The sequence below is a fragment of the Diabrotica virgifera genome, chromosome 8 (genome assembly GCF_917563875.1).
Source record: "Diabrotica virgifera virgifera chromosome 8, PGI_DIABVI_V3a".
Taxonomy (NCBI): domain Eukaryota; kingdom Metazoa; phylum Arthropoda; class Insecta; order Coleoptera; family Chrysomelidae; genus Diabrotica; species Diabrotica virgifera.
The window spans coordinates 175,452,170-175,478,502 of record NC_065450.1 but is presented as its reverse complement, the minus strand read 5'-3'; the positions used below and the strand labels follow the sequence as shown (position 1 = coordinate 175,478,502).

Here is a 26,333-nt window from a genome sequence, read left to right as displayed (position 1 = left end):
TTTCAGTGCTGGGTTAACCCATATTTTTCGGTCACCGAAATTTTTATGGTTAATCAGTTTTTCAGTACTAGGTTATCGCTTAAACACGTTTAAGTTGACCAAGATTTTAACCGATACTCGCTATCATAGGTGGTTTAACTCCGAATTTTCCGACAGACGTTTATCTATATTTGCTGACAGAAGAGGTTAGTTAAATTATGACATTTTGTGTTATCGCGGGAAATATTGTATTATGTATTATTATATTCTTGATTATATCTTCATCATCAGATGAAGAATCGGAACTTGAATGCATTAATCATTTTTGTAATGTTATGTTATTTGTTATTTATAAAATAGGTTATGAAATTCTATTTTGTTTATTTTTCTGTCAAAAATCTATAGAATTGCACATCTTGGTTTAAAGCACTGAAAAACGATATAAGGGTTAAAATATTGGTTAATATTTAAACTAGGTTAGCTAACCAAAATTTTAACCGCTCACTGAAAAACCGGGCCATAAAAAGGTAAAAGAATTGGCAGGTATACAAAAAAGGAAGCATCCCAATGTGCTATACAACGCAAATGGACAAATAATAACTGACCTACAAGAAAAGCTTACGACCTGGAAGAATTATATAGAAGAACTCTTTGCCGATGAAAGAGAGGATCATGATATTGGTAACATACAAGGTGAGGAAGGACCAAAAATCTCTAAAGAAGAAATACTATATGCTATAAAAACAATGAAAAATGGCAAATCACCGGGTCCAGATGGACTTCCATCGGAACTTCTTAAGCTTGTGGAAGATGAAACAGTAAATGTTTTGGTTGACCTCTTTAACTGCATTTATAAAACGGGAGAAATACCTAAGGAATGGCTTCTGTCAACTTTTGTGACTATTCCAAAGAAAACAAACGCAAAACTGTGCACCGACCATCGCACAATAAGCTTAATGGGACACACACTAAAAGTATTTCTTAAAGTGATACATACAAGAATTCACAAAAAACTAGACGCTGACATCAGTGATACTCAGTTCGGGTTTCGAAAGGGGCTTGGAACAAGGGAAGCACTATTTGCACTTAATATCATGTGCCAAAGATGCCTGGATGTTAACGATAAAGTTAATATAAAGTTAATATAACTCGATAAAGTTCGCCACGAACACCTGATGAGACTGTTGGTAGAGAAAAACTTGGATAAAAGGGACCTCAGAATTATTTTCAATATTTACTATAACCAGAAGGCGAATATTAGAGTAGAACGGGAAACAACCGAGGAACTCGAGATCAAAAAAGCGTAAGGCAGGGATGCATACTTTCACCAACCTTGTTTAACTTATATTCAGAAGATATTATAAACAGAGCCCTTGCTGACCAAGATATAGGAGTTAAAATAAATGGCACTTTAATAAACAATTTGAGATACGCTGATAACACAGTATTAATAGCAGAAACCCCGGAAGATCTCCAAACACTGATAAACAGAATAGTAGAGTGCAGCGAAAAGTTCGGTTTATCACTTAACATCAAAAAAACAAAAATAATGATGGTGTCGAAATCTCCACAAAATTTTTCTGACATAACCGTACATGATCAAAGAATTGAGCGTGTTAGAAAATATAATTACCTGGGAACTGTGATTAATGAAAACAACGACAACTCTGAAGAAATCAAGATCAGAATAGAAAAAGCTAGAGCTACTTTTACCAAAATGAAAACAGTTTTATGCGGAAGAGAGCTAAGTTTAAATCTTAAAATTCGCCTGATGAGATGTTACGTGCTGTCAGTTCTTTTCTATGGAATGGAAGCTTGGACACTGAAAAAGATCGATACAAGGAAAATAGAAGCATTCGAGATGTGGATGTACCGCAGGATACTGAGAATATCGTGGACAGAGAGAGTGACAAACATGGAAGTGTTGCGAAGGATGCAGAAAGAAAAAGAACTTGCGCTTACTATTAAAAAGCGCAAACTGCAATACTTGGGGCATATAATGAGGGGACAAAAGTACCAGCTACTACAATTAATTATTCAGGGAAAAATAATAGGTAAAAGATCCATTGGCAGAAGAAAACATTCATGGTTGAAGAATTTAAGAGATTGGTACAAGTGCAGCAGCTGCCAATTATTTAGATCTACGGTATCAAAAATACGCATAGCCTTGATGATAGCCAAACTTCGGAACGAGGGCGGCACCTGAAGAAGAAGAAGAAGAAGATAAGACTATTGCATTTTCGAGGAATGGAATCCTTGAGGCAGACGGATGTGGTTCGGCACTTGTTTTGACTTATGGGGGTGAAGTGTGTTATTGGAGCTGTGGGATCTGGAGGCTAATTCACATTTAGGGAAACAGTATTCTTACAATATTGATTAATTTTCATTTAGCAAACGCGCTCTGTTAGTTATAGCTATCAACTCATTAAGACTTTTTGCACATGCTGCCTGTTTTCATACAGTTTTTTTTTTGTAGATATCATGCCAATGACTTGCCAATTGTCATAAATAACGATTTGATGCAGCTCTTGATGAGATTTATTAATTTTAACTTGGATTGTCCTAAATTGTACGACAAATCCGACATTTTAAGTATCGCTGCTTTGAGACTGACTCGAATATTAGCAATATCTTGTTGTGCGCATTCCAAGAAGTTAGACATGTCAACTCTGGAAAACGTCATTAACATTTTATATGATCATTTTGCTCAAACTGTGGTTTCCAAATGCTGTGAAAACTCGACGAACCCAACCACTTTTGCTCCGGATGGAGTAAGGAATCTTGGTGATTTCTTGCTGTTTTTAAGAATTATTAGTTCGAGTCATGCTATACAAAAGCTATTGGCTTCCAAAGACTGGATATATACCTTACTTGGTACGTTGGAAAATGCCAGTCCTTATACTAATTATTCAGAACAGATTAAAACGTTGAGGCCGAAGTTATTGATTTTGCAGGTTCTGCAAGTTATTTTGCCAGGTGAGTTTTTTTTTGTAATTTGAACTAAAAGCTTAATACAGGTATGTATTCACAAAAACAAGATACACAGTGCGTCCATAAAGTAACGCATACAGTCATTATTAGCTAAATAAACAACATTATCAGAAATTCCCGAAACAGGTTGATTTGTGATTTTAATTTATGATTATTTGGCATATATATATCATACTAGTGACGTCATCCGTCTGGACGTGATGACGTAATCGATGATTTTTTTAATGAGAATAGGGGTCGTGTGCAAGCTCATTTGAAAGGTATTTCAATGCTCTATTCAGTAATATAAAGATTAATATTATTATTTATACAGGGTGTCCAAACAAAAATTTTAATTTAATTAATTAACACAAAAATAAGAATGTGCGTAATTTATTTAATTCAAAATACATTTTACTGCTGTCAGAAAATAGAAATAAAATGTTTATTTCACAAATAAACATTGCATTTCGCCTGAATTAAATGTTCAAACTGCCAAGAGGCAGGTGGTTGGCATCTTCAACATTAAATTTAAGCGAAAAGTAATGTTATTTTATATTTGTGTTTTCTGACAGCAGTAAAATGTATTTTGAATTAAATAAATTACGCACACTCTTCGTTTTGTGTCAATTAATTTAATTAATAAAAATTTTTTGACACCCTGTATAAATATGTTTGTTAATGTTTAGAATACTGAATAGAGAATTGAATTGTCTTTCACATGAGCTACCATACGACCCCTATTCTCACGAGCTACCACACGACCCCCTAAAAAATCATCGATTACGTCATCACGTCCAGACGGGTGACGTCACTAGTATGATATATATGCCAAAAAATCATAAATTAAAATCAAAAATCGACCTGTTTCGGCAATTTTTAATAATGTTATTTATTTGGCTAATAATGAATTTATGCGTTACTTTATGGAAGCACTGTATAAAATCTGTAATTGACTACATTTTGACTAACAGACATTTCTATCTTCTTCAAATATTAGAAGTTAGAATACTAAACTCCAAACCCAAGAGAAAATAAACGAGGAATTTTTTATAACCTTAACCACACCAACTGGGAAAAGTCCAAATCCCAGTACTACCAATCACCACTACCAACACACATAAGTCAGCTTGGTAGCTTATTGACCAATTTCTTCGCATGAGTTTCCAATATAGAGAAGTATGTTTCCGACAGTTCCGAAACTCTGATTATCTTGGTAGCGCACTTTGTTGGGGCGAAGAGAGCGTAGTGTGCTAAAACTGTTTGGACTGAATCAGGATACCAAAGACGATAACCATTGCATGTACTAAATAGTACAAGACGTCAAGACGTGAGTGTATTGAATAAATTTTCGATAGCCAGTGAACATCTAGTTGTGCGAGGAAAATTGGCCATAAATGTCACAACAGAAGGAACCAACTTGTGTCAAAGATTAAACTAGTGAATAAGTAAGAAAGTCGCCCACCCAGGCAAGCAGCTTGGTGGCATACGGAGCTGTCTGATCTCAGAAGTAAAACAAGACGGCTCTTTAATAGGGAGAAGAAATCAGGTGATTCGAAGCATATAAGGCTAAACCGAAAATCTATTATAAGACAATCCTATCCGCCAAGGAAATATCCTGGAGAGGATTTTGTGAAAACATTGAAACTGTACCTGAAAATATCAGGCTTAACAGAATCCTCAAAAGAGGTGGCATTAATAAACCCAAGTCAATTAAATTGCCTAATGGGAAGTATACGGAGACAGAAAAAGAGGCTGTAGAGCATCTGTTAAGTGTTCACTTCCCAGGGTCGACGCAAATGATTAGTAGTAATAAACATCAAGCCAACTTTAGCCCAACCAGAAGTGATCTTTGCTTCTCACAGGGTCAGATGGTGTATTGAAACTTTTGAGCCAAATAAAACTTCGGGTCCGGATGTCATATTCCCTAGGCTACTCCAAGAAGAAATAGAAATGGAAATAGTTGTGTGCCCTGATAGTTAGCCACGCTCTCGGATACATTCCCAAAGCTAGAAGAGCGAGGGTGGTGTTTATTCTCAAACCAGGAAAAACAGATTACACCTTATACCACAAATCATACAGACCTACAAGTCTGACTTCCTTCGTGTTGAAAACCGTTCCAATCTTAATGAAAACCCACTGCACCAACGGCAATGTGCGTATCAAGCAGGGAAATCAAGTGAAGCCGCCCTGCACAAGAGCGGAACTCGAAAGGAGTTTACACCAGAAAAAAGTCGCCCTTATTGCATATTTAGGTATAGAAGATGCATTTAATAATACCTCGATCGAGTCAATACATAGCGCATTGGTGAGGAAGAAAATCAACAACACAACATGCAAGTGAAATATTCAGATTCTTTAGACCAGAATAATATCTGGAGATATGTATGAAGGCAACTAACGGGTGCCCTCAAGGGGGTGTAATGCCTCCAATATTACGGAATATAGTCGTTGATGACCTGATTCATGGGCTTAGCAGCCAAGGAATCGGGGTTCAGGGTTTCGCAGACGACATTGTAATAATGACTAGGGTAAAACCACGGATCTGTTGCAGATCAGATGCAATATGCCCTTCATTAATTAGAGAATTAGTGTCTGAAAGGGAACCTCTCTGTGAACCCTTCCAAAACTAAATTAGTAGCCTTTGCTAAAAAGAGGAAGCTTACTAGACTGAGTGAGATGAACTTATTTGTGGGGGACTAGAATCTGGTAGTCAAGTGTCTAGGGGTATCCCTGGATTCCAAGCTCAAAGTCCATATATATTATATACATATAATATACATTATACAGGGTGATTCATTAAGAATGTCCAATCTCTGAGTTGTAGATTCTAGACCTCAAAATATTAAGATTTAACCCAAATCACTTACATGAAATGTGCCTTATTACTGAGTCACAGGGTGTTTTATTTAAAAATTTAATAACTATCTTTACGCAGTACTTTAAAACTGTTCGACGTATCCTTGTGATACTTGGCAGAAAGCGTACGACAGGGGACAGTTAATGATTTACCCTTCCCAAATTCTACGCCACTGACGGAATTGCTATTTTAGTACAATATTTAGATTATTCAATACTTTCTAGGTAAATAATATACTCTTAATTCGTAACGATAAAGTCATTAGTTTTCGAGATATTTGAAGTTACAGCTCCTTTGATTAATGTATAGCGCCCTTTTATTTTTAACTTCAAATATCTCGAAAACTAAGAGTATATTATTTACTTAGAAGGAATTGGAGAATCTAAAATTTTTGCCAAAATAGCAATTCCGTCAGTGGAGTAGAATTTGGGAAGGGTCAACCATTCACTTTCCCCTATACGCCTCTGGTAGTAGCCATAAACGTTTATTTAACATAAATTAGTAAGGTATACGGTACCCAGAGACATGTAAAAGGATAGACTTGGCTAGGGATATGCTACTCAATGCATCGAGGTGTAACGTCGACATGGGATTGAGTGGTCTAGCCATATTTGTCGGTCACATGCGCGGGATCGCTTGGTTAAAAGAGATAGATAGACCACCGATCGACTGTTTCCATGCTGTTTCCGCGTTACGCTTTTTTGGTGAGTATGCCGAGTCTACGCTTTATATGTCAATGACGGTACCTCCACTTTTTGGCAAGTATGGTAAGGATATTAGAAATACTTTTAAAGTACTGGGTACAAATAAATTTGTAAATCAAACTTCCCTGTTACATAAATATTAACTATTTGTATCCAGTACTTTAAAAGTATTTGACATATCCTTATCATACTTGACAGAAGGTGTAGGTACTGTACATTCTACTAAAATGTGTTAAATAAACCCTTCGGCCTACTACCAGAAGCGTACGACAGGGGAAAGTCAATAGTTGACCGTTCCCACATACTACGCCACTGGAGGCATTACTATTTTAGTGCAATTTTTCGATTCTCCAATACTTTCTATGCAAATAATATACTCTTCATTCGTACCGATAACATCATTAGTTTTCGAGATATTTGAAGTTAAAAATGAAGGGGCACAATACACTAATCAAAATAGCTTCATTTTCTACCTAAAATATCTCGAAAAGTAATTACTTTATCGTTACGAAGAAAGAGTATATTATCTAGCTGGAAAGTCTTGGAGAATCTAAATATTGTACTAAGATAGCAATTCCGCCAGTGGCGTAGAATTTGGGAAGGGTAAATCATTCACTGTCTCCTATCGTACGCCTCTGGTAGTAGCCAGAAACGTCTGTTTATCATAATTTAGTAGGGTGTATGTTAACTACAGTTTCTGCAAAGTATGAAAAGGATATATCAAATAGTTTTAAAGTACTGGGTACAAATAGTTCTTAAATTTTTAAATAAAACACCCTGTAACTCAGTAAGGAGCCACATTTTATTTAAGTGATTTGGGTTAAATCTTAATATTTTGAGGTCTAGAATCTACAACTCAGAGATTGCACATTCTTAATGAATCACCCTGTATAATATAATAATATATTATGTATGTAATATATAATACAGGTATATTTTTGTCAGAATACATGGAAATTTACTTGTGCTTATATTCGATTACATAGTATTGTTTTTGCAGGTTTACAGTCTGTTCATATTGACGACGATCTAAGAAAATATATCATTAACAAATTGTTTAATCAGATTAGTCGAGAAGTTTGGAATATATCTAAAAATGCAGATGGAACAACAAGTTGTGATTTTTGTGATAGTAACATATTAGATAATAGTCTTTTTAAAGAAGGTGAAGGAAACGTACCTGTACATGACATGGGTTTTGATGCTGAAAAATGTTACAATTGTACTATAGAAGGTAAGTCAAATTCCTTTATTCTTAGTTGTTGTAATTGTTGTTTAAAGCTGCGACGAAATTGTACTCCTTTTCATTATGCTTCTTCTTCTTCACGTGCAATATCAGAATTATCCGAAACGCTTAAAAGTTTTTCTTTATCCTTTCACTGCGTTTACTGTCTTTTTTTAGGTAATTTGACCCTAGTTCACGGTACAGGAGGTAGAGGTTACGGTTTGGGACTGCAGGCAATAAGTTCAGGGTGCTATCAATGGAAAATACTTATAGTAAAGGAGAATAGAGGCAATGAAGGTACGTGTATCGGGGTCTCAAAACACCCCGTTAAAGATTTTAGTCACAGGTCCACCAACGACATGTGGTTGTATAGAGCTTACAGTGGGAGTTTGTATCACAATGGCGAAAGAGACATGAGCTTCCAAAGCTATACACAAGGTAAGTAAAAAAGGTTCTTAGTGCTTCTTAGTAATATAATTAGTATTTTGTACGTTTATTTGAATACGGTGATGAGCGCACTAATAACCGGCAAAATAACGCAAAAGATGGAAAACATATTAAGTTGTGAGATAAAAAGGATGGACCTAGTAGAGGTGTTAAATTTAGTGATAGTAACTTAAAAAATGACATTATATTGATTGTTTCCCACCTTTAGACGTATCGGACCAGTTTCAGAAATGCCACTGTCACAGTGACAGTTTTAGTTGACATACTCCTCTGATACGTCTAAAGGTGGGAAACAATCAATATAATGTCAATGTATATGTTACTATCGCTAATTTTAATACCTCTACTAGTTTTATTTCTTTTTATCTCACAATGTAATATGTTTTTTATCTTTTGCGCTATTTTTCCGGTTATTAGCGCGCTTATCACTGTATACAGTCTATCATGAGGAAAATTGCATAGCTGTGCTGTAAATCTTTCATATAAAATGAAAAATATCCTGTCATATCAGCTGACAGAGTGTAAAAGTATTTTCTATAGTCGGTTCGCTAATCTCAGAAACAACTGTCTAGTAATTTTAGTAATTATTTTTTCGCTAAATTAGTTACATTTTGACAGACTAGACGTAGCTGGAAATTACTATACAACCAAGCACGCGTGCTCATAGCCAATATTAAGAGTAAACAAACCTAAATAACATCAATCTCACGCCAATTAATAATTATTTATTTACACCATAATATAATGTATTGATAAACAAATGAGAAAATGATTTATTGTGCAAAATAAATTCCGTATATCTTGAGTAATATCATGTATTATCTTTGACATCAATCTGCCCTAGCCACTATATCTCATCATAAAATGCCAACCTTCAACCTGTGAACACCTCAAAATGTCTTCTGAGCTGTCCTGCCCATTGGAGTCTTCCGGACTTTATTTCTTTTATTATGTTGGCGTCTGGGTATAGTTCTTTGAGCTCTTTGTTATTTCTTATCCTATATTATCCCGCTGCTTCATCAAACACAGGCCCAAAGATCTTCCTTAGGATTTTTCTTTCCCAAACAGGTAGTCTCTCTTCGTTTGCCTTTGTTATCTCCCAAGTTTCGCTTCCATACATCACAACCGGTCGTATGATTCTTTTATATACTTATATCTTTGTACGTATTGTTAGTTGTTTCGATTTTATCAGGTTTTGAAGGGCATAAAGACATCTGTTGCCGGCTCGTATCCTATTGTTTATTTCTTGTGAGTCTTTATTGTCTTCAGTTATTGTTGTTCCAAGATAACCTTTTTCTCATGATCATCTTTCAGTGCGTCACAGTTTATCGATTTCTTTCTAACGCATTAAATTGTATATGACAGAAAAAAAGGCACGTCGGTGATTACTTTGGTAATTATTCTAGTTCGGTGATTATTCTAGTTGTCGATAGATGGCGCCATAATAAAAAAAATAATTTTTTTTAATTAGATAATAATATTACAAATATAATCTCTATAATTTATAAGACTATACAAATCAAAGAAAATACCATTTTATAAATGCAAGAAACACATTTGTTTTGTTTTTATTCCAAATTGAAAATAAAATGTGACAACTGTCAGATTTAACTAAAATGTCATGTTAGAATAAATGTCATAAATGTGTATTATCACGGACTTACCCTTTTTCCTATCATTTGTTACGCACTGAAAAATGCTCATGAAAAGGACAATACTTAAATTCTCTAACGCGCTCAAAGTTAAAGTCATCGATGGAGATGTCCTGACTGACCCTGTCTCTGCTTTGGTTATTGCGCCTCATATAGATATATTTAGTTTTACTCTTATTGGTTAAGAGCCCCATCTTCTCTGCTTCCCTCTCGAACTTGGCGAAAGTCTCCTTTACCCTTAATATGATGTTTCATATAAGATCGATATCGTCTGCAAATGCCAACAATGAGTTTGAAGCGTTTTGAATGCCTGCTCAGATAAAGGACAGGGGTTAACAAAAACTACTTGAATACTGGGGTCGAAATGGGGCTAAAGGAAGAAGAAGCAGACACTCAAACCTTCTTTGCGAACGGCGCTGTAGTGGTTGTTCGGAGAGCACGCTAGCGTGGATTCGTTTTAAGGAATGGGAGGGTTTTAGAAGAGCTAAACTACAGTTCACCAAATATAGCTGAAAGTGTGAAAACGCGTGACGATCATGATGCGCATTTCTCAAACGACGGACCTCGCACTCGCACTGACGGTTCAGACCGTTTGTATGTGCGTTCTCACTTCATTGTTAGCGCAGGCAATAGGAATTTCACACTTTCAGCTATATTTGGTGAACTGTACCATTACCAAATAAACAAAGGATAACATCTCAAAATCTTTTTTTAATTAGTTAATTTTTACAACCTTTAATAATTTTCATACAAAACTTTTTATTATCACGATGAAAGCATTTAAATTCGCTATCATTTTTAGCATTCTTTCTTTAAATCAAATACTGAGAAAATTTTCCAATCAACATAGGAATTATTATAAAAATATTACAGTACCTTTAAAAAAAAAACATTTTCTTGTCACATCACACTTAACCAAAATTTCCATCGGGTCATTCAACATATGAGCGGGCTTCTTCAATTAATGACGACAACAAAGGGCCTTAGATAATGGGAAACAGGACAAAAATTGAAACAAAACCGGACATCTAGGCACTTGCATTGCCACATCTCGTCGGGGACTCCAAATAAAGAATACCATTCGACCAAACTTCAAAAAAAGGACAGAACATCCACACCAGCCGGCCATAACTACGTCGCAATTTATTGGTATTGGGTCTCGACTTTTCACTTTAAAAATCCAAATTAAGGAGTGAAACTTTTCACGGGTATTCATCACTAGTCACAAAACAAAACGCAAACCATTCTTTTGACTTCACATAACGATGATACGGAATTAATGCCGGCATTACGTGACAGCCATTCTGTTAGTTCGATCTGCACCAGATGTGTGCGGTTCAGATGTTAAATTCGAACTGACTCATCTACCAAATTTCTCCTCGCGCGTAAAAACCGCATTCCGTCATAAACGTCCAATAAGACACAGACCTTCAAGGATATTTTAAAATTTGTCGAAGAACTGTCGACTTTTTGTTTACGCAGGTGGTGTATTGCGCGTTAACTTTACCTTGGTATTTATCAAAACTGGCTTACAATTCAACTTCAACAATATTAAACAAATTCAAAAAAAAATTTTAATGAATATTACCAACACAAAATACAAGGGAGAATTGTTTATAAGACGGGTTTAAAGCAAAACATTATAGCATTTTTTTTATTCATTCCAGCAGATTTTTGAAATGCTATAAGTTTGGTCTTTCTTGATGAAATACTGAACTCGGTTTTTCGATTCTTGCACTTCTGATTTTGTGTTCCAGAGCTAAGTTGAAGAGTTGTGGTGAAAATGCATCTCCATGTTTTAGTCCATTGTTTATTTCAAATGTCTCCGAGTATTGTTGTCCAACTCTCACCATACATCGTAACCGTTCCATACACATCCGTATCAAACTGACTAGTTTTTTTGGAAAGCCAAGTTCCTGCATCGTTGTCCAGTCTAATCCTGCATACTCGATCAAATGCTTGTTTAAAATCTATGAACATCTGATGAAGCTCACGATCAAACTACCAGTATTTTGCATTATCTGTCTTATTGTGAATATCTGGTTAATCCGGTCTAAATCCGCATGGATAATCCCCAACGATTTCTTCTGTGTATATTTTGGTTCTTTCTTCTTTCTAAGTTTTACGTTTGCAAGGACTTTGTAGGTGGTATTTAGGATTAAGGTGGTATTTAGGTGGTATTTCGGCATTGTTATTCCCTGGTAATTAATAAATTTCTTTTTGTTTCCTTTTTTGTGGATTGGTACAATAACCCCTTCTTTTCAATCATCTGGCATTGTTTCTTCTCGCCAAATGTCTTGAATTAGCTTATACATATATAGAACTGTACAACGCCTCTTCTCCGTGTTTTAAGAACTCTGCGGGTATACCATCGCTACCTGGCGTCTTATTAAGTTTCCTAATTGCATGGGTTACTTCTTCGTATGTCGGGTATTGGTCTTCTATTTCAGCTGTATATATTTCTATTTTGATGTATTTCTGCTAGATTGGACGTTTAACAGTTGATAGAAGTATTCCTTCCAGGTTTTTAAGATTTCCTTGTCATCAGTAATAAGCTGCCCGCTGTCGTTTTGAAGGAAGTTTCCTGTTCTTGCTTGGTACTCGATCTTGATCTCTGATACTCATTTGAAGAACTCTCTTGCTTGTTTGTTCTTCCTGTTTCCTTCTATATCTCTGATTATTTGTTCCTGATACTCCCTCTTCTTCCTTTTCATTAGTTTTATTGTCTCTATTCTTGTCTGTTTATACTTTTCACTGTTGTTGTGCGAGGAGTTTTGTAGCATGTTTCGTAGTTTAAATAGTTCGTAGTTAAATAATTTAGTTGTAAGAAGACTCTGAATAACTTAGAATTAACAAAATTTTCGTTTTAGGTGACTACATTACTGTCGTACTAGATATGGATGCGAAAACGTTAAGTTTTGGAAAAAACGGCGAAGAGCCTCGGGTAGCTTTTGAAAATATAAATGCTACTGAGCTTTACCCATGCGTCATGTTCTATAGCACCAATCCTGACGAAAAAGTGAAAATAACTGACATGAGAGTTCATGGTGAGTTGTAGCTTATTTAACAATAAATGATAAAATTGTGGAGCTGTTCAGTGGAGACTATATTATTATAGATAGTCCAAAATTTATGAATTTTTTTAGAGGTAGAAAAGAGTGTTTTTGTTTTTGGTATTTTAAAAAGTTTATACATATTTATTAGATTAAGTTGATGTACATACTATCTTAACCTTTCCACACTTTCTCTCAATGAGATGTTTGTTTCTATCTTCAGATTTATTATCTTAAAGTCCTTTTTGTGGTGCCGTATACACATAGATATAATAATACATAAATTAGGCAAGGTATGAAAAATAGCGTAACGCGGAGCAGTTCGGGTCGGTGGTCTATCTATCTCTCTCTACCGGCGCTTAGCTTTCTCTCTCTAGCATATGATGGCCGCTGCCTCTGTGTCTGTGTCGTTCCATTACTCCCACCTCTTGGTAGATTTCCTTAAAATCTAATAAATACTGCCAAATATCGAGGTGGACTGTTATCTTTGGCCCACTCTGTATACATAATAGCATGCATATGGTAAATAAGTAATTTCCTAAAATTTTATATCTGATGCTGATGCTGACACTTACTTGTCTAAAAATTGTCTTAAAGTAATTCTCTTCCCTAATAAAAATCTGACAATCTGATTTATGGTAACAAATTAGGTGAATACCCAATTACGAAGTTTCAATTCAATAACACCTTTCCTCTAGTTCCTCTCCTACAATCTTTTATCGTTTAACAATCCCCATTCCCTTCAGAATTAAACTCTAGCAAAATTGTATAATTTATTTTTCCCAATATCACGAATTCTCTGTTGACTTTCTGTGGCATCACTAACCCCTACCCCCGACAAATGTGAACAGCGCTATTCTTATTTATGGGCGAGCGAGATCCAACTCACTCCTTAACGTCTCCCCTCGAATAACTTTGCTGGACCCCCACTTTAAAATTTGTTTATGGGCGTTGACAACTTTATTTCACGAGATACCTGTTCGCAAGTACGCTGCAAGACTCCGGTTGGTTCCAACTCAATTCGTTGTAAACCGGGTGTCCGGGAGTGAGACCAACTGAATGCCGGGCTAGAGGCGCATCGTTACAAATGCGTACCTTAAACATGTAGTTTATTTAGTGTATTAATGAGAATTTAATTTTAGTAATCGTTAAGAATAACTGCTTTTAGTTCAGAGAAATAAGAAAAAAAAAATATCCTGTTGGTGACACAACCTCCTCCAGGCCGAAACCAAATTTTTTGAGTAGTACGGACATCTATATTAATAACATATGTTTCCTACAGTCGATTTTGGTGATATGCATAGTTATAAACAAATGAAGATCAAAAAACGGTAAATTTTCGCTTTTTTCGTCTATAACCAAAAAGTTAAGTTGGAAAGAAATCCTTTGTAAAAGGTATAAAATTTTTTATTAAAATCCCTTAAAAGGGCTACATCACAACAAAACGTTTTCGATTTTTATAAAAAAATCATCATCAGTGTTCGATAAACTGGATGCTAGCTGAGCCACAAAAGAAAAATATCCGGGTAAAAACCCTTTACATATAATATAGATGCCTTAAAAGTGCATACTTCAATAAAAAGCCCTGTGATGGTCACATGGCAACCAGGATAATGCCCTAAGGTAATGTATTGAGATTTCCCAACACGTGGGATCCAAATTGAGTTGTTTACATTTCAATGACTTAATGGCAACTCTTTGTTGAACTCAAGTCATTGAAATGTAAACAACTCAATTTGGATCCCACGTGTTGGGAAATCTCAATACATTACCTTAGGGCATTATCCTGGTTGCCATGTGACCATCACAGGGCTTTTTATTGAAGTATGCACTTTTAAGGCATCTATATTATATGTAAAGGGTTTTTACCCGGATATTTTTCTTTTGTGGCTCAGCTAGCATCCAGTTTATCGAACACTGATGATGATTTTTTATAAAAATCGAAAACGTGTTGTTGTAATATAGCCCTTTTAAGGGATTTTAATAAAAAAAATTTATACCTTTTACAAAGGATTTCTTTCCAATTTTGTGATTGATGGTATACAGCCAACTACAGGAAAAACATTCTCTTTTCCTTGTGGATTTTAAAAAGTTAAGTATTTCAAACAAATTTGAGAGTGATAAACTCATAAATCGTATAAAAAACTTCAATATGGCGTTCGCTGAATATGTCTATCCTTATTGGTTGCTTAGAAAATTGCAAAATAAATAATAAATTTTGAGTTTTTATAAATATTCATAACTTATGTAAAAATTAACTTAGAACGTTCTTATTACACGGAATACTGAGACCTCTGGTGCTTAAATGATACCCTAAATTTCAAAGCAATTGGTCAAATAGTTTAAAAGGTATTTAATTTGTTTATCCCAAATTAATTTTTTTTACAACGCTATAAGTCAGAAAATGATGAAGTTACACTAATACTTTGGATAGTTTATGAAAGAAGAATATTTATACTATTAATTTAATTAAAAAAAATACCAAAAAATAATTCTAAATACTGCAAAATATTTTGGAAAAACATGTGAATTAAAAAAGGGGGGCTAACTTCGTCCCTAATTGTCCTAGGACAATTGTTTTTCTTACTAAATGTGTATGAAAATTCATTCTTTCCAAATATGAAAAAATAATTTTTCTACGGGTAACGGTTAAAAAGTTATTCTAATTATTTATAAGTAAGCAAAAAATCGACGTGTTTTTGCAAAATAATTTTACACTGTTTAAAATTACTTTTGTCATTTTTTTTTAATTAAGTCAATAGTATAAATGTTCTTCCATAAACTGTCAGAAGTCTTACTGTAACCTCATAATTTTCTGACTTATAGTGTTGCAAAAAAATTGAATTTGGGATAAGCAAATTAAATAACTTTTTAACTACAATTTGACAAATTGCTTTGAAATTTACAATATAATTTAAGTCTCAGCAATTCGTGTAATAAGAAGGTTCTAAGTTAATTTTTACATAAGTTATGAATATTTATAAAAACTCAAAATTTATGATTTATTTTGCAATTTTTTAAGCAACCAATAAGGATAGGCATATTCAGCGAACGCCATATTGAATTTTTTAGACGATTTATGAGTTTCTTACTCTCAAATTTGTTTAAAATGCTTAACTTTTTGGTTATAGACGAAAAAAGCGAAAATTTACCGTTTTTTGATCTTAATTTGTTTATAACTATGTATATCATCAAAATCGGCTGCAGGAAACATAAAGGTTATTAATATAGATGTCCATGCTACTCAAAAACTTTGGTTTTGGCCTGGAGGGGGATGTGTCACGTAAAAAATCTTATTTCTCTGGACTATTTGTGATATATTTTCTAATTATGTATTTCTATTTTTTGTTAGGTACTCAAAGGGACCTGTTGCCTGGTGAACCTAACCTGGCTCCATTACACGCCGTTCTTGTCGAATTTTACATTACGCTTATTAGGAGGTTGCACGTGTCTCCGACATGGACGGAAGACGTGAACCAAGCTTTAATTACAAGACTGAATAAAATTGAAAATTATTTCCCAGTGATCGACACCCACAACATAGAAGACGATGTGGGACTGACGCAAGAGAAAATAATCGAACTGAAGTCAGAAATACAAACTAATGAATTATGTGATAATGTTTGGTCAGCACTCGTGGTGATCGCAGGTAATGTACACAACATATTGTATTAAATCAAATGTTCACAGTCTTATTCATTTGTGCAATTCCTTCTTAAACTTGTATTATTAAGAGGCTACAGTAGCGATCAAGAGGAAACAACAAACGCGTTCCAAAATTTCGGCTCTGAGTTTGAATATTTTGTCGAGATATTTGGCACACATATTCGTAATATAATAAATAATGGCGGTACAGAGCCCAATTTCAGAAATATGTTAGTACGTCTAAATTACTCTATAACTAAATAAAGTATTGAAAAAAGGAGCCTGTACCGCAAAAAAAAAATAATAAACTTTCTTCAAATAAACTTTTTTATCCCATGCCTAGATTTTGTGTAATTTTGGAACTACTAAAATTTTTTATTTCTAACAAGAAATCGAACATATTATAACTAAATAACTAATTAGGCAACATAGAGAAATTATCGCTGTCATTTTGACAAACCTGCGTCAGATTTTCTCTAATCTGCTCTGTCATCTTTATCGATATTTGTTCAGTGCAGTAGTGTGTTAATTTAAGAATTCGTTTTTGTTGTTTCATAGGAAAGTAGTGTTTATTGTAGTGTTTAGTGTTGTATAAGTTGTTGGCCTCTTTGAAAGAATAGATTGTTGTTAATTGTGAGTTTTAGTTATATGTAAGTATATTTTACGTAAAAATATTTCGAATTCTAATGCGAGTATATAAAGTTTTAGGAGGGTTTTTTATTCTAAAAATGTTATCAATAGTTTAACAAAATGGAAAAGGTAAATCAAACGAAAAATAAAGTGAAACCTTCCAAGAAAAAGTCCATTAAAAACCGTGCCAAAAATCAAAATTTGTTTCGCTTTACAACAAAAAATGATTATTTATTATTGTTTTATTATTAGATATTTCATGCAAATACCTTTCTAAATACCTATCTTAACATAAAATTTTCACCCATTTTGATTTATTTTTACAAATATCTATTTATTAATAATAAAATCGTTTTCTATTACTTCCATTTAGTGCTACTATGATATTGTCAAAATATTAATCTTAGATAATGTCAAAGATTGCCACTGTTGCCAAAGTTTATGATACTATCTCCCGAAGTTATATTTTGTTGCTAGGTGTTGATCGCTACTGTTTACTCTTAAAACTATCCTTTTATAAAATATATCCGATATTATTATTATATACTATATTAACCGGGTTTGATCCCGATAGGCAACCAAAATTTTTCAATTTCTAATTTAAATGAGCCACCACCATGTTTCGGAGGGCTCTTAAAGCCAGTTCGACAGTACTACAGGTTATAACAATAAATCGCATCCGAAAAAAAAACGAAAACCACGAAAAAGAACGAATAAGAATATCAAATCTAGGATCTAAAACACAACCAGAAATTACTAATGAGTAAACTAAAAATGCCTGAAAACAGATGAAAATTGGAAAAGCTCCTGGAGACGACATAATAACAAAAGTATTGATTACGGCTGGAGATCAAACTACTTTGGAGGAATGTAAAATACTAATGAACATGTGCCTTTTTGGGGTGCAAAATACAGAGGTACTTCAATTACACAAGAATAGATACACACAAGCTCGAAAATTACAGACCAATAAGGCTCTTACCATATCGATACAAACTTCTTACCAAAATAATTTCCAATACACTATCAAATAAGTTCGATAGTTATGTTGAACAAGCAGGATTTCGAAGAGGTTATAGTACCATAGAATACCTACAGACAGTACGGACACTTATAGAAAAGTGTAATGAATAGAATGAACCTGTTCATTTGGCATTTGTGGATTACAATGAAGCATTCGATTCCATAGAACTCCGGACCATATTAAAAGGAATAAATAACACAAGGATTGATTCTAGATATAGAAAACTCCTAAATATATACGACAATGCAACTAAACAACAAACAAAATTTGCATTTTGAATGTAAGAAGATATTTTGCCTAAGATTCGTGATATCTCTTACTGATAATATACCTACGCAGGTAGGTGGCGCCCAACTTTTTTTTTGTTCATACATTTCCGAAACTTCCCGAGCGAAGACATTACTTCATGCTGCCTTAGACATAAGGTTTGTTCCAACTCAATACAAAACCATGCGTTAACCGTTCAATACATTCTATGCGTTCCAACTAGATTTGTACAACGTACAGAATGATCCAAAATACGTTCCAACAAGAAAATTGTGGATTCCGGAACTGTTCATGTATGAGTGATTCACGAATTTTTGAAGAACTGTTAGTTCTGACATGCGCAAAACAAACAATTTCCGTTTGTAGGTTATGTTTAGATAAATATATTCTAAAATATCTGAGTTGCTGTAAATATCGAAGTTTTAACTAATTTTAGAATACGACAACAGCTTTTATTAATGTTATAAAATGCGTGATATGGAAGGCCATAATGATTTCACCAATGACGAGCGTTAAAAGCGTTCCAACTAGTATCCAATTCCAAAATTATTCAGACCTGGATATGCGCAATTCATCGTTCATGTACCAATACACGCATGATTCAAGAACGATACAAAACATCAAGTTAGAACAAACCTATAGACTCCCCTTCGAGTACTTTCACGAGTAACGGTGCATTATTCCGCATATGTCGGGTGTTGCCACTTAATTGGCATCCAAGGTTACCCCAATAGCATATTTTTCTCTCTGCCGCGTATAGTTTTGACTTTTAAAATATTTTAGAACGATTTTCGAGTTGAAATTCGAAACGACAAATGGAAAATATTTTTTAATCACAATTCTGATTTATGCTCAACAATATAGCAGTTAAAATTTTTGGTTAATTTAGATATTTCAGATTTTTTTCTTTTAGGCCAAGATCAGGGTATGCGAATGGGAGGTGTATGCAAACACAAAACCACTGGAAAAAAGGCAATAGTTCTCGGTATCCTCAAAAAAGGTATCACAACTGTGAACGTTCAATGGGAATCAGACGGAGGAGTGTCTGACGTTTCACTCTCCAATTTAGAGTTTGTTGAACCTGTGCCTTTCGCTATAAACAAGTTTACTGGCGTAGCGCCCAAAGTGTTACTCCAAATAGCAAGACTGAGCGGCATCACCAATGAAATATCTATGCCGGTGTTCGATCTTACGGAAGATGAACAATTATTGTTGTATCCGAATAGGGCACAGAAGCATCCTGTACCGGAACAGTTAAGGTAACTAATTTTATAATATTTATGTACACGCACCTGTTCCCAAATTTCTATTTAAAATTCGTTTAAAAACCGATCCATATTGCAATTGTGGAGAAATAGGAGACGCAGAGCATCAAATATTAAATTGCTCTCTAATACAAGCTCAAGTGAAAATCTTTTTGGACAAAATTTATAAGTTAAAGGATGTCATACATCCAATTAATTTAAAGTTCTTAATAAATCAAAGTAATAATACACAAGTGGTCATTTTATTATGTGAGCATATTAAAAATATTAAACTGAAAATATGAGTAGCTATAGTTAACTATCTGTATTTAGAAGCATATAAATATTGTAAAAAAAATGTAAAAACATTGTAATAAGTATAAAAAAAATAAAACATGAACCATTAAGAAGACGAATAACCTCCGAGATGTTGAATCGGGTTTTAGTCTTACCGTAATGAAAAAAAAAAAAACAAAAAAAAACAAAAAAAATAATTGAATATAAAAAATGAATAATATGAAAAATAGAAGTAAAAATTGTTAATGTATAATATTGATAATAATGATACGATATTATAATTATTAATAGGGAAGGAAAACAAACATAGATTAGTTAAAATTATGTAAAAATGAGCAAAATCGGTTAGATGGGCGAATGGACCCTAAGGTCCGCAGTCATACAAACCCAAGGAAAAAAATATTTATGTATTTCGAGATTCATAGATGACATCGTCCTTATAGCCGATCGAATGTTAGATGAAATAATACTGTTGGAAAAATTATATCACGTTTGCTTAGAGATCGGACTAAAGATTGACATGAACAAGATGCAAATAATGACTAATCTGGTGCTAAATCCTAATATTGCTGTTGATGGAACGGATATTGAGTAGACTGCATCGTTTAGTTACTTGGTACATGAATTTCCGTTGGGCAGAGATAACTAGACATGTGAGCTCCCACGCTGTATAGAATTAACTTGGCACCGTTTGGTAAATTAAACTATGTATTTAAATCGGAAAATATAAAATCATCATACGTCCAATGACAATATATGGTATAGAAACATGGATCATGACAGAAAAGACAATAAACAATAAACCTTATCAATACTTTTGAAAGAAAAATATGAAGGAGGATATTTGGATTCATCTGCGACAATGGTATATTACTCCAGGGTAATAAGCTAGAAATAGACCATGTTCGGGACGCTCAAAGATCCAGGTAGCTGACTACTTTTTTAGTTATTGTAGACCTATAGGAAGAAAACCTACCTGTTTCCTGCCGAGAGTTCGCGTCCGTTTTTTAATTGTTAACAATTTAGTGCAAAAATCACGATTTTTCGATTTTTTGCACTCCATTCAGAAGTTAAACAATTTACATAAAACTACAAAATATAATTTTTTAGAACATTGACAAACCTTCAAAATTCCGGTTCTTGAAAGTTACAAAGTTAATTTGTTGCTACGCAAACTACAAAATAAGTGAAAATCGTTATTATTAATAACTTTTACGAAAACTAACTTTGAACTTTAGTGTTTCACTCAAAGTTGGATATTGGGGTACTTAACAAACCCTCAAAATTTGAGACCGATCCATTAATTAGTTTAAAAGTTATTCTATTTGTTTATCACAGAGACCTTTATTTTGCAGTAACATAAGACAGAAAATAATGAAGATAAGGCAGTTCTGCGTATGTCAAATGAAAGTAGAAAAGTGATACTATGAAAATGTACTAAAAAAAGACAAAAAAATTATCTAATATAGTCAAAAGTACTAATGCCAAATTTTTTAAATTTTATAGTTTATAAACATTTAGAACAACTTTAAAAATATTGTCCGTAGAAAAAATCATTTAGTCCAGAAAGCCACAGCGGATCCGCTAGGAAAAATATTCTGATTCGGATTTTTTGCACAATCTTACTCAAAAAGGACTCCTTTTAACAAATTTGCATGTTGCCAGGACCAAAAAGTGGTCAAAAAATTTTTAAACGTTTTTTTTTTTGTTTTTTTCCTAAAATTATTTTTTCCGCAAATCGCCAGGAAATTTTGACATTCCTGTCAAAATTTCTTGAAGAAAAAGTCAGGACTTCCTTACTGTAAGGAAATGTCATTTCCTTACTGTAAGGAAATGATATTTCCGTACAGTTGTTAGTGTTCTACATAAATGATAGAAAACACATTGCTTATAAGGAATTAATTTATATTTTGAAAACATCAAGTCATTGCTGAATACATTATATATAGGAAGTATGCCATTACAACATTTTCTGAGAAAGAACTCGTATTTTTACTCATGCGATAATCCATAAAACGTCTGTATGCATTTTCGTACTTTTCTCTTGATTTCTTTGGCAATAATTCTAATGAAGCAGTATTCACTGCCTCAACCAGCTCTGGAGGAGTCCCAGGAATGGAAATTTCATCATCACTTATCATTTTACTTTCGAGAACACCAGCAATTAAATTTATAAGCGTCAAGTTTGACAATTCAACCTCAATACGTTTCCATAGTAACCCAAGTAATTTTATTAGGAATTTCAAAGCACCATTTATTTGGGAATAAAATTATCGCGTTTTTTTTAAATCAATCAATATCTGTCGAATTTTAAACGATTTGCGGAAAAATAGTATGTTTACCTCGTAGGAAAAGCCACATTCCTGGACTCTGTGTTGCTAAGTCTCGGCTTGCGCCTCCACTTAGCAATCTTCACAGTCGTCCAGGAATGTTAAGCTTTTCCTACCCGGTAAACAATGTACTATTTTTGCATGGAAAAAAGTTTTTTTTAGGTTTTTTGGATCATTCCAAACAAAAAAGGTTTTTAGTGACTTTTCTCTAAAAATGATACTTTTTGACATATAAGCGATTAAAAATTGAAAAATTGCGAAATCGGCCATTTTTAACTCTCAAAAACTATGTGAAAAACTGAAAATTTAAATGTTGCCAAGATAGGTAGATATTCTTTAAACATCGATTGATGAAATCCCGAAGAGGTTTTTGCAATACAATATTCAAAACTCCTTTGTTTTTTAGTTGCTAATCAAGCGTGCGCGACACTATTTTCCACCAACAGTATGGTGCAAATGAAAGGAATAAATTCGTTTTTTCCTAAACCGGCGACTTTAAGGAAAAATCCCGAAACAGGTCGATTTTTATTTTTAAGTTATGATATTGTGGCATATATGGTATACTAGTGACGTCATCCATCTGGACGTGATGACGTAATCGATGATTTTTTTAAATGAGAATAGGGGTCATGTGCTAGCTCATTTGAAAGGTTCTTTAATTCTCTATTCAGTAATATAAACATTTACATAATTATTTATACAGGGTGTCCAAAAAATTTTTATTAAATTAAATTATTTGACAAAAAAAGAAGTAGAAGGACACGCTGTATAAATAATTATGTAAATATTTACATTACTGAATAGAGAATTGAAGAACCTTTCAAATGAGCTACCACACGACCCCTATTCTCATTTAAAAAAATCATCGATTACGTCATCACGCCCAGACGGATGACGTCACTAGTATACCATATATGCCACAATATCATAACTTAAAAATAAAAATCGACCTGTTTCGGGATTTTTCCTTAAAGTTGCCGGTTTACGAAATAACGAATTTATTCCTTTCATTTGCACCATACTGTCGGTGGAAAATAGTGTCGCGCACGCTTGATTAGCAATTAAAAAACAAAGGAGTTCTGAATATTGTATTGCAAAAAACTCTTCGGGGTTTCATCAATCAATGTTTAAAGAATATCTACCTACCTTGGCAACATTCAAATTTTCAGTTTTTCACATAGTTTTTGAGGGTTAAAAATGGCCGATTTCGCAATTTTTCAATTTTTAATCGCTTATATGTCAAAAACTATCATTTTTAGAGAAAAGTCACTAAAGACCTTTTCTGTTTGGAATGATCCAAAAAACCTAAAAAAACTTTTTTCCGTGCAAAAAAAATAATTATAGGAAAAAAACAAAAAAAAAACGTTTAAGAAATTTTTGACCACCTTTTGGTTCTGGCAACATGCAAATTTGTTAAAAGGAGTCCTTTTTGAGTAAGATTGTGCAAAAAATCCGAATTAGAATATTTTTCCTAGCGGATGCGCAGTGGCTTTCTGGACTAATTGTACATATTCGAAAAGTTGGTATTTTACACGAATTTTTAAAAATGTTATTCAGTTGGTGACTAGTCGTGGTAAGTGAAGGGGAAGCTGGGAGCCGACAAATGCACGAGTTCAAAAACTAAAAAAGGCGACTTGTGTGTTGGTGTGGAAAGAGATGGCATTAGACAAAGCGTCTTTTTGCCACAGAATTTTGTTATAGATATGTTTAAATTTTTATCTTAGAATCATTTATAAACTTGATTAAGATATTAAATATAGATTTGTCAGAATAAGATAAAAGATTGCTGATGCTAACTGGAAGGCTAATGTTAAGGTTAATTAAACCTAAATATAAGTTTTGAGTCTGATCCCTATGATTAAGACAATCCAAGAATACATGGTTCAGATCCCCGATGGACTCATAGTTACACGGACAGAAGGGAGTTTCATAGATTCCAATCCTATGTAGATGCTCTGGAAAAAGGCCATGGTTAAGTTTTAGACGGGTTATTAATGAGGAATGTACTTTGTTATAATTGTAGTTAAAATGAGGTATACATTTGGGTAATAATGGGTGAATAGAAAAGTAATGATTTCTTGATGTCTGCTGAACATCTTCGTATTTGGACCTCCATCTTTCCCTGCCAACACTTCTGATAACAGAAAATAGGTCTTTGAAGTTGAAAATGTTTGTGATTTCTGGTATGTCGGATGTATTTTTTGCCATTCCGTCCACTATTTCGTTTCCAACCACTCCGCTATGTCCTTTAACCCACAGTAAAGTAACTGTTTTTTTAGTGGATTTTAGATTATGTAATGTTTTTTTGATATCAAGAATACTGGAGTTTTGGAAATTATCTAATGGATGGCTACAAATAGCTTGTAGTACTGCCTGAGAGTCTGAGACTACTACAACGTTCTCGCAATAATTAGAAGCACACCAAGTTAGTGCTTTCTCTATGGCAGCAGCCTCAAAAGGCGACTTAAAACTACTATTATTTTCTATATCTCGGGATCTACTGAATATATTTTGGTCTTTCTTTTTTTAATTTGTATGTAATTTTTTTGTACATTACAAATATGTAATTTGTCTATTTGCAATTTGACATTTATTAATTAATAAAAAGTTTAATTTGTTTAAACAATTTTTGAAAAAACAATTTTTCCCAAAAATCCATATTTTTAATCAGACTATCATTATTAATCATACACACAGTTAAGGTATACTTTAATAAATAAATTATCTTCAATAAATAATTATCTAATAAAAATAATTTATTTATTAAAGTGAACTTTAACTATTTGTATGATGATTAATGATACTATGAATAAAAAAATAGATTTTTGTAAAAAAATATTTTTTCAAGAATTGTTTAAACAAATTAGAGTGATTATTAATTAATAAATTTATAAACAAATTGCATATTTGTAATGTACGTAGAAATTACATACAAATTAAAAAAAGAAAGATGAAAATCCATTTAGTTGATCCGGAGATACAGAAAATTGTATTAGTTTGAAATTGCTTTTTCGGTATTTTAACTCGGTAGATTCGTAGGTTCCCCCTTTTTTTTTAATAAATTTTGATACTATCACTCTTCTATTTTCATTTGGCATACTCAGAATTGCCCTATCTTCATTATTTTCTGTCTTATGTTAGGCAAAATAAAGGTCTCTGGGATAAACAAATAGAATAACTCTTAAACTAATTAATGGACCGGTCTCAAATTTTAAAGGTTTGTTAAGTACCCCAATAACCAACTTTGGGTGAAACACTAAAGTTCTAAGGTAGTTTTAGTAATAGTTATTAACAAATAACGATTTTCACTTATTTTGCAGTTTGCATGGAAACAAATTAACTTTTAACTTTCAAAAATCGGCATTTTGAAGGTTTTTCAATGTTATAAAAAATTGAATTTTGTAATTTTATGTCAACTATTTAGCTTTTAAGTGGGGTGCAAAAATCGAAAAAAATCGCGATTTTTGTACTAAATTGTTAATAATTAAATAACGGACGCGAACTCTAGGCAGGAAACAGGTAGGTTTTCTTCCTATAGGTCTACAATAACTAAAAAAGTAGTCAGCTACCTGGATCTTTGAGTGTCCCGAGAAAATCCTTATTACCCTGGATTATATGGAGAATAGGGTTGAATCACGAGTTACATCAATATTACAAAGAAGCAAATATGCAAAAAAAACTGTAGCAAATTATGCAAAATACTGCAAAAAGACTGCGCTGGCAGGTAACTTCATAACAAAGGATAATGATAGAACACCTACATAGTAGAACGCTTAGCGGAACTATGGTATGACGTCGGCCAGTAGCAAGACCAAGGAAGAAGTGGCTAGACGAAGAGATACTTGAAGGCGAATGCTGGGAGAGGCCAGAGTCAGCCGACTTGGGCTGTAGCGCCATAAAAGAGAGATTTAACCTCAAAATTCCTCAAAAGGAAAATCTTTCACCAGCGTGTGATACTGGTACTCACTTCCGGTACGAAGCGGAAACATCAACTGGAACGGAAATC

General features: G+C 33.6%; 1 protein-coding gene across 3 annotated transcripts in view; it reads left to right on the top strand.

Moving 5' to 3' along the window:
* The window catches only part of LOC114328931 (probable E3 ubiquitin-protein ligase HERC1), a 240,144-nt gene that overhangs the window by 93,422 nt on the left and 120,389 nt on the right, over positions 1-26,333 (top strand). For all 3 annotated transcript variants that reach the window (XM_050659505.1, XM_050659504.1, XM_050659503.1), the window contains exons 12-17: positions 2,456-2,955; positions 7,514-7,747; positions 7,916-8,176; positions 12,708-12,884; positions 16,243-16,539; positions 19,370-19,715. In XM_050659505.1, coding sequence (XP_050515462.1) covers positions 2,456-2,955; positions 7,514-7,747; positions 7,916-8,176; positions 12,708-12,884; positions 16,243-16,539; positions 19,370-19,715 — 1,815 coding nt within the window. The remainder of the gene's footprint in view (positions 1-2,455; positions 2,956-7,513; positions 7,748-7,915; positions 8,177-12,707; positions 12,885-16,242; positions 16,540-19,369; positions 19,716-26,333) is intronic.